The sequence below is a fragment of the Crassostrea angulata genome, unplaced genomic scaffold (genome assembly GCF_025612915.1).
Source record: "Crassostrea angulata isolate pt1a10 unplaced genomic scaffold, ASM2561291v2 HiC_scaffold_71, whole genome shotgun sequence".
Lineage (NCBI taxonomy): Eukaryota > Metazoa > Mollusca > Bivalvia > Ostreida > Ostreidae > Magallana > Magallana angulata.
The window spans coordinates 44,747-55,168 of NW_026441626.1; the positions used below are offsets into that span (position 1 = coordinate 44,747).

Consider the following 10,422-nt stretch of genomic DNA (forward strand, 5'->3'; position numbering starts at 1 on the left):
CCTTAGAAACTGTTCATACGAAGAGCATGCCCTTGTGCCATGCCATGCCCACATTTCAAAGCTTCTAAATGTGTTTTAACTGCCATCTAAAATACGTTTACGCTTTTCTTTATGTCAACATAAATGCATCGCAAAATGATCAAGGATGTTTATGGAAATTATACATTTTGGTAAAACGGACACGTTGTTTAAAGCTGACATGAATTCATAAAAGCAATTGGTCGCCATATTAGTTTCGATCGCTCCTCTACTGCCACTGGGGTATATATACCGTTTGAGAAAGTTACGGTCGGTTGCTTTCCGATCGTGGCATTCACGTTGCACGGACTTCTAAATGCATGAACTACACATTGTACATGTAGTAAAATGTAGAAATAAAGAATAAAGAAAACAACAATCAATGAAATACAAAATACATTTATTCTTTGAAAGGATGTCCAAGGTATCTGTATTATTTTGCACAGACAGTGCTGCCTTACTTAGCATGCACATCTAACACGTGTGTCGTTCATACAGAGTGCATAACGTCTGCATCTTCTTGAAAACCCTGGCGACACTACATCCAACACAGTAGCTAAATGATAGTAAATCCAAGAAAGTAACAACGTTTCTATCCGTTCCTACAAAAACTCCCCGTTTATAAAATCCATGCGATAATTGACATTGCTCGATCTGCCACAGTGTGTGGTTTGCGCATGCGATGTTATAACATACACAGGAAAACGGTCTACAATTATCGAGGAATTTATGAAGTATCTGCGCCTGGATTTCAGTCTGTCTTGTTTCGTCGTTTATTGGATATATCTTGCCAGTGAAGTGGTTGTCATATTATTTTTGTTCAAAACGCGTTTTTACAAGTCTTTTCGTCCAAGGTAACGTGTTCGGGTGTATGAAATTCCTGAATGCGGTGAAGCATGACGAGGGCTCTCGGCCTTTTATAGGGGGTGTGTAGCGATGAGCAGAACAATAGAAATCGACAACTAATATGGCGGTAGTCAGAGATAAAAGGGAAGTAATGCGTATTTATGAATTCAGTAAGCTTTAACAGAAACACCGTATTTTGTTAAATAACACTTACGTATTTATATTAGACTTATTTCGCAGAAGGTCTTAAAACACAGCTTCCTTTCTATAGTGTGGGTTAAAAAAATCGACTTACTTAATAAATAAATTACACATAAAATCTATTTGTTAATATTTAGTGATATCTGGTCATCAATGCTATGTTTTCTAACTTTCTATTCGTCGATTTGAAAATCAATTTTCCTCAGGAGGTAGTTTCTGACCGATATTTTTGACAAAGAAGTATGCAAACAAAACATTTACATAATTATGCAATGTAAACTAAAATCATAAAGAAAACTAACTCTGATCTTTATTTACCAACGACACGAATAAACTACAAAAACCAAAGACAGCTGAGTCAATGAGTATTTTTCCTAATCTTATCAAGGATCAATGACTGCAGGACTTAAAAAAAGAAAAATCTTAGTATATAGAAGATGCATAACCTCTATGGAATTTAATTATTTATTTGATTGTTTTATCTGGACACATATAACTTTATTCTCACACTATTTAAATTTTTGTCACCCATCAGTTGTGTTAAATACGTTGATGACCGTTGAACTTCATCTTCTCGAACCCAATGGACTGCCATCCCAAAGAAAGGTATGCGTTTCGCTAATGCTCTGACTAACACTACATCTTCAAATAATTCTATCATTCTTACATGTAGTTTGTTGTATTTAAGATATGACTTTCTATCTTGGTGTACATTAGAGAATGTCTGGACATAACAGCAATCAACGCATTAAATACTGTGGAATCATTAGATTTCGTGGTAGCTCAATTTTCGTGGAATTCGTGGGTATCTCTTATCCACGAATTAACATCCTTCACGATGTAATAAATTAAGGTAATGTAGTCATATTTACTTTTGTAGGCACACATCCCCACGAACCTGTAAAGTTAAAGCAATCTATGAAAATTGACCCCCACGAATTTTAATGATTCCACAGTAATTGAATGAAAAAGGTTTTGCAAACACAACAAATATTGTGTATGCTAGCCACGGGACCCTTGATTGATTTATTAAATATATATTGTTTAAACCTACTCCTAAGTTGAACATAGTTAGAAATGAATTTTGAAAAGTATCAAATTCGTCTACATTATCTCTACCACGAAACAACATGTGCATAATAGCTATGGACGAAATAGACAGCCAAATAAAACCACTAGCAAATGAAACAAAATTATCCAGGAACGCTGATTTTATCATATATGTGAATTAAACAAGACTCTTACATAAAGGTGAAAAATAAAGCATGATATACCAGCCAAATGCCAATGATGATATTAAGAAAGGAGTCTCTTGTAGTTCTCGAATCGTTAAAAGTATATTTGATTAAACGTTCATTAAATCAAGATGAAAGGAAATTAAAATATCATATTTTTTTCTGTTTTATTATCATACAATTGGGCCTAAAAATATTAATCAAACTTTAGAATCTAACAAGACTTTTTTTGGTCGGAAGGTTAGCGTAGAAAAAATCACGTTTTTGCAATTTAGAATTGCTGTAGATTCATGAGTCTACTTAGCATTTTAAAAGCGATAACATTAATATGTTGGATTTTTAAGCGCTCATTCTTTAAATCGGATTTTCTTTTTTATTAGATGCTCAACATATTAGCTTTTTTGTCAAGTAATATCTTTATATAAAGTCTTCATAATATGTAAAAATAAAAAAAATATTTTAATATTCCAAGCATAATAAAAAATCAAAATATTTTTAAATTAAAAAAAACAGAGGAAATGCGGGCTGTCATATCAATTCAAGTTTAAAGGACGTTGGGTCGTGCGATCAAAAGTCTTTATAAGTTTTTTTCTAAAGAATTTTTTAACATCTGCACACATAGCTAAACCAAAATTCAATACAAAGTTTTGGGTTCTATATGCTCCTTTCGGTGCTACGGTGTATTTAATATGTCATTGACCTATCTGCACTGTAAGTGCAAATCCACATAGCCTAAATCGCTTTTCCCTCTATAATTTTTTATCGAAATGAACCATGGTATCAAATACAAATTTACATTGTTTAGAATTAATAAAATTAAAATTAGCTTAAATAAAAAGAATTTCACATAATTAATATTTTGACCTTTTTGCACTGAAAAACCCCTACTGTTTTTTCATAAATAATTCAACATGCAATAAAATTACTTAAAAGTCTTCAACTTTTTCTCAAATTATGACAGACTTGTCAAAAGAAACCTACAAATTCAGAAAATAAAACCGAAAGAATGGGTCTATATTGTTAATTTTGAGCTATGGCATGACATAAGCGAATTTGGGGGGGGGGGGGGGTGTTACAGCACAAAGATTTAAGAAATACTACGCGCATTGATGAAGTTTTCCGTTAAATTTTTTCTTTGATACGTCGATCAATAGAAAAATTATTATCTTTATTTCTTATCATTTAATAAAACATTTTCAAATCATAAAATGTGAAGTGTCTCTGATTAAAAACGTAAATAATGTAAATGAAGCGGTGCGTAAGAAATACAAAACAACAACAGCAACAGTATTCAAAATGGATGCGCCTTCAGCTGATGCAGAGCTATTGAGCTGAATTTAAAGGATTAAACACAAATAGTGAGTTTAAATTTGAACCGACTGAATTGAAAACGAAGGAAAATAATGCGATAGCTTGTAATGTTATTCAATTTGCAGAAAGATTCGTTAAAACTGGTTTTCATGTGAGATCACTGGATATGCAACTAGGCATAACCATGCAATGAGAGGCGATCGTGGACGAAAATGGTTGATATATCGTCAAAGAATAGTATGTATAAACGACTTCTGTAAACGTTGCGGTAACTAGATAGCCAGTGATGTACTTAAATGGTATATCTGCCGCTTGGAATGTGCCAAACGAGTTGATGCACTACTCATACCTTTGCTTTACGATACTTATGATTGACATTAAAAAAAGAGTGGCATGCAACTCTTCTCGAGGTCAACTCAACCAAACTTCGCGTGATTGTATATAAGTCTAGAGCATCACAAAAAATAAAATAGTATGTGCAAAAAAATCGACAAATTAGTTAGAAATTTGTAAAAACATTTATTTATCGTCCACATCCAAGTCAATCTTGTTGGTGTCACTCTGCTCATCTTAATATTTTTCGCTTTGTATTAAAATACCTGTTTTCCGTTCATTGGTTTAACAAATAAAAAGTAATTACCTTCAAAGTATTTTTGGTAGCATAGTTGTTTTTAAATTTCTTTATCAAAGGGTATTATTTGATAAATAAAATTTCAGTGTTTAAAAACATTCCTAAAGGTTTCGATAAGTGTCATCGTATGTAAAATATTTTCAACAGCATTTACGATTATGTTACATAATCAACAAAATGGATACTAGTATTAAAACATACACAATAAAACTGTACTCGTCTTATATTTCTTTAATTTTTGAAATATTATTTCTTGTCCACCAAAGTTGTTTTTAATTAGATAACAGTTTACTTTGATTGACCAAGACAGCATCCGCATTACTAGTATTTTAACAAACAAACAATCTGAATAAAATACCCCGGGAAACCTATACTAGTAATATCTGTGCATCAAAACTTATAATAAATCTTTTCTAAGAGATCAACATTATAAATACTGGATTTTTTAAAAGAACAATTCAGATACTGGATAATTCTAAAATAATTTTTATTGCCAAAAATTTACAGACATTGGCCATTTTAAATACAATTATTTATTTATCTTGGTTTTATATTTTGATAGGTATTATATATTGAATTTATAAACCACACAATACACACATACACAGCAACAATTTAAAAAGTAAAAACAGAATTATATCTGAGCTAATGAATCTTTAAAAATATGATTTAAAAACGTCGTCAGGATCGTTCTTGAATATATGCATACAGAAGATGCATTATTATTAAGGAACTACTCTGGGGATTGTATTTGAACAAATGTTATTTCATTCTCGGGGTGAATTGTGTTAAATTGCATCGAACTGTTCGTCTCTTTTTTGAACGTTTTGACTGCTTTGAAAAAACATTTTGACATGATTTTTATGTTTTTAGTTTCCTTCATTTTCTTCTCCTCGTCAATATCATCCTTATATTCACTTAAGTCATCCAACAAACGGAGAACCGAATAATATCTTGTTATGCTCTTTTTACTTCTTTTTTCCGTCGTGCTTTTCAAACTGCTGTGTTGTTTAAAAATTTCTGAACACGAAGTCGATGGCGTAACTTCAACACTTCGATCCCAATGGTTTGCATTCTTCAGGAAAGGTAGTCGATTAACTAGTCCTCTTACTAGCACAATATCTTCAAATAATTCTATCATTCTAAGTTTGTTATATTTAAGATAAGACTTTCTTTCTTGGTGTACAACAGAAAATGTCGTAGACATAACGGCAACCAACGCATTGAACAAGTGAATGAAAGAAAGTATTGCAAACACAACAAATATTGTGTATGCTAGCCACGGGACCCTTGACTGGTTTAACACATCTATATTGTTTAAACCTACTCCTAAGTTAAACATCGTCAGAAGAGCACTTCCAAAGTCGTCAAACTCCTCTACATTATCCGTACCACGGAATAGCATGTACATTACTGTTGTAAACGAAACCAATAACCACAGGAAAACCAAGGCAAAAGGAACGAAATCCTCCAAAAATCCTGATTTTATCATGTATGTGAAAGAGACAAGATTTTTGCTGAACGGGGAAAAATAAAGCATGAAGTACCAACCAAATATCAATACAAGCACTAAATGAAAGTCTGAATGTGTTTTAAAAAATATATAAAAGCATTCTGCCAGTGCACCGATGGCTATAACTAACAAGCAAATGACGTAGTCCAAATTATGGAACATTAAACCAAAATTACGAGAGTTTCCAAATGCGCTCGTGCAACGTCCAACTAGTTTTAGGACACAAGAAACTCCAAACATAAAGTACGGTATTCCAACCACTAAATTCATGAACAACACTGCATAGAACTCTTCTCCAATATCACAAGACGTTGCTTTATTGTTGAGTGATATTGTCTCGTTGTGTGATGATGTCTCACTGTTTTCAGTACAAAACAACAGACGCGATTTTTCAATCATGGAAAAAGTAAACACGGACATAAATGTAAAATGTAAGATCATCCAAATGATCATAGTGTTTCTGTAAGCCTGCCATTTACGATGCAAGATAAAATGTACCAATTTATGGTTAAGGATTTGAAATGCTTCACAGCAAGTGCATTTAAGATCGAAAAGACTTTCTAATATGGTGAGATTCCATTCATTTTTTTCTACTTGTTGATAATTTATCAATCGATCAAATTCAGTCACATCATATTCCCGAATATCAAATATACCATCTTTGACATTTTTGAAGCGATAAACATTCTCAATTTTGACTATGAAACCAAAAAGTTCACTAACTCCAAGTTTTGCAGATAAATGTAAGGGTGTAAGACCGGCATTGTTTTCCCAGAATAATATATCTGTTGGTTCTGTAGAATCAGCGTCACAGTTTTCAAGGAAACATTCCCATATATATTTGAATGTTTTTCTTATACGCTGGATTTTATCAGGTTTAACATCGGCATATTTGATCAAGGAATGGAATACAGTGTCACCCTTTTCGTTTTTGTACCATATTTTAGCTTTATTTAAAATCAAATAATCAATTATATCCTTGTCAATTCCTTCCGACTTAGCTGCAAGGGCTGCAATGCTTAATGGCAGCTGTCCCATGAAAATGGTGTTCTTAAATTCGTTTCCCACTGCACATAAACAGAGTAGTTGTTCACGCAATTGCTCTTTTGCTGCTTTTTCCAGGATAATTTTCACAGCTTCTATATTTTTTATTGCTATTGCAACATGAAGGGGTGTCTGACCTTGGTATGGACTTATATCTGTTAGCGCAGAACTTTTTTTCATGGGTTTTTTTAATGGATATTGTTTATCATCTTTTTTCGTTTCTTTGTCACAATTACTCCTTTGTTCCATTAAATACTCAGGATTATGATTCAAAACAGTTTTAAAAAATCCAATTGTATTCTCGTACTTTAACGCTAGGTGTAACAGTGACTCTCTGTTGTATTTATTTTTTGCGTCTTCATTTAATGTCTTAAGATTAAGTGGAGTTTTTTCTAGATAACCATCAATTTTATTTTTGTCTCCACTTTTAAAAACTTCAATTAATTTTTCTAAATCAGGATTGGTTCCTTCTTTTTCTTTCTCCATACCTGTCATGAAATTACAAAAGTTTGTGTAAAATTATCATATATTGATACTAGTTTCTAATTTAGATAATAAGATTTGTAAAAATGATTAAGATTACCTGTTGATAATTTCAAAACATTTTTATTAATTTTTAAGGAAAAGCAATAATGTATGATACGATTTTTATTGTAATTACACACAGATTATATCATATTTTGTTTAACAAAATACTTTAAAGTTACATGTATATATGCCGTATTCCATGAATATGTTTAAAGAAAGAAACGGTTGTGTTATTACTTATAAAAAATAGAAATTGAAAATTATGGATATTATTTAAACATATATTTAGAATCTGCAATTGTCACTCGCATTTGGCAATTGCCATACAATCAACTTTTAATACGCAATTAAAACCACAGTCTGTATTCAATAAAAATAAAAATCAAATCGTAAAATCTTAATATACTCGATCCGATCCCAGTTGTAATCAAAGTAACTGCGAACAGGATCATACAAGTTGAAATGCATGACAGATTTGCAAGAATTCTACGTTGCTTAGTTGTTTTAAAATGGTTAGTACACTTATTGGTCATATCATGCATATCGATCAATGCACCGCCAAAAAGGTGGTATATCTGTTTAATTATATTGTTAACAATAGGAAAGCTCTACAGGAGTAAACCTGTCATCAACGTTATTAAAGGGGCACAGTCACGACTTTGGTCAAATTCTATCTTTCTGATTTTATTATTTACAATGCTTTAAGAATACATTACTAGTTATCAATGAAAGGACTATATATGATAAGGGCCTAAAATGGCCCCTTAAGATGAAAATTATAATTTTACTATCATTCTTCGTTTTCTTAGTACAGATATATATGTGATGTGTTTACATAATATTCATTTTGGTTCAAGTGCCCACAATTTAGAATTATGACATTGTAAAGACAACCTTTTCCCGCCATTTTTGCATTTTTAGCGTAAAACAGCTTGTTTTCAAGCAGTTTTTCCTTCCGAAAACATAGAGCGCATTCTTGAACAAATAAAATAGTTTAATCAGAGATGTATCTAGCCAAGACTAATAAGTGACCAAAAACATTCCTTGTTCAAGGATGCGCTCTATATTTCCCATTCGTAAATAGATAAGAAAAATGTTAATTTTTGGCTTATTTTGATTGAATTATAGAAATGACGTTACTTCTGACGTCATATACTGCCAGTGAGTGCAAATCAAATAAATAGATGAAAGATATATTTTATATCAACTCTTCTAAAAAATTAGTTAACATTTTATTGTACTCGAAACACTTAAAAAATGGCGAATTATGGGGGCCAAATTTAACTTTTATCATACATGTATATACATGTAGTTTTTTGAGAGTCAGTCGTACAGTTGTATATTTAAATAAGATACAGAACTCACAATTCTTTGTCATGTAAACAAGGCTTGTGCCCCGTTTTTGTTTACAGTGTACATAGGTTTAATATATATTATTTTCAAGCTGATTTGTCTGTCCTCTATTCATTTTAAGCATATAAAAACAGGTCTTAGGGTTAAACACATTCATCTTTGGTCTAAAACTGGAATTTTTACTTTAACGTTCAAATTGTAAACAAATTTTAAAGCTCTGTTTATATTACAAAGAGTTGTAAATTGCTGTAACTCGCTTACACCTCAACGAATGAGACACAAAGTTTGATTGCTTACTAAAAATACCAAGTAAGTAAGTAAGTAAATGATTTATTATTATAGTGACGTGTTTTATCTGACACATAAATAATAGAGATTGGCAGCTGATCGAAATCTTGCGAAATCCCGCGGTCCTTATTGTAAAGTGTTCCCAGTTTAACTCAGTATATCTTTCTAATAAACGATTATCTCGAAATATAAACAGCTAAAACCTATAACCAAAACATTCAAAATATTATATTTTCATGAGTTTATGTCATATAAATAATATTAAAAGAGGGGTTTTAGGAGGCACTTGGCTACCCCTCGTCAGAGATTTCGCCGATGTTTTATAGCTGGCCAATATATTTTCTATATATTAATCTTATTTTTCAATTTTTTGTTTCAAAAATGTCTAAAACCTATGCACATTTTTCATAAACACAATAAACTTTTGGATTAAGATCATTATGTCAATTCACTAAAATGTAGTTCTGAAAGTAAGGTTGGTCCCGTACTATTTTTCAACAACAAAACACGCTAATGGTGGAGTTGCCAATCTCTGTAATTTATATCTCTGGTTTTATAAACAAATATTAAAAAATGTATATTAATATATAATACCTTAATGAATTATCACCCGGCCCATCGGACCTATATGTTACTTTATAAACACGAGTAGCAAATAAATACCTTAGTGAACCATTGTAATTATTGAAATCGGGGGAAAAAAATTGACCTGACCATGCCACTTTAAGTATTATGCGAATGCAGTCATTCCTTTTCAGTCGAATATTAGTGTCTTTGTGGTTTAGTTTAAATTGAAAGTGCCCAGTGATGATTGCATTGTAAGTTTTGCCGTTATTTGTTTTGATGGGACTCTAGGGATATCATTTTAATATGATTTACATATGTATGACTGATAGGCAAATATCAAGTTTTGTTGTTTTTCTACGAACCGTAAAAGCGTATATATTTTCCTTATCCTAGGGAGTTTTAGTGTCTGTAGCTTGCAACTCCACATGAAATTATCTTTTTATATTTGATAACTTGTCAATGATTTATTACTACTAATAACTTTTAGACCCTTTACTTTGATAAATTTTAGTGTTTAGTACAGTTGCCTTACGCAACTATTTTTAAAATTCAATTTTCGATTTCCGCCATTACATGTACGGTCCTTTTACACATTTTTTGCATGTAAACTTAACCGACTGATTACCTTGACATATTGTGAAGCTATCTACAATCGATGCGCTCCAACAGGTAGATGGATTTACTTTTTCAACTTTTTTACTCTTGTTTTGATCTTGTTTTCTACCTTCGTCTGCCATTTCTGTTATATTTGGCTACGTATAACTGATTCCACCAAAAACCACATGTATTTTCACGTTTACTTAAACCTGTAAAATAATAGAATATTATACTAAAGGCAAGAACATATCTTATCATATATCTTATAACTAGTTTATCAGGCACGTAGC

The 10,422-nt window shown here is 31.6% G+C and overlaps 1 protein-coding gene across 1 annotated transcript; it reads right to left on the reverse strand.

Annotated features, from left to right (window-relative positions):
* Window positions 1-4,845: 4,845 nt before the first annotated feature.
* LOC128168940 (transient receptor potential cation channel subfamily V member 5-like) lies at window positions 4,846-7,285 on the reverse strand. The gene is made up of 2 exons (XM_052835107.1): window positions 7,030-7,285; window positions 4,846-6,954 (listed from the first exon to the last, which is right to left on the reverse strand). Exons 1-2 carry the CDS (start codon window positions 7,283-7,285, stop codon window positions 4,976-4,978), a joined length of 2,235 nt encoding a protein of 744 aa, XP_052691067.1. The 3' UTR covers window positions 4,846-4,975.
* Between the last annotated feature and the right edge of the window lie 3,137 nt (window positions 7,286-10,422).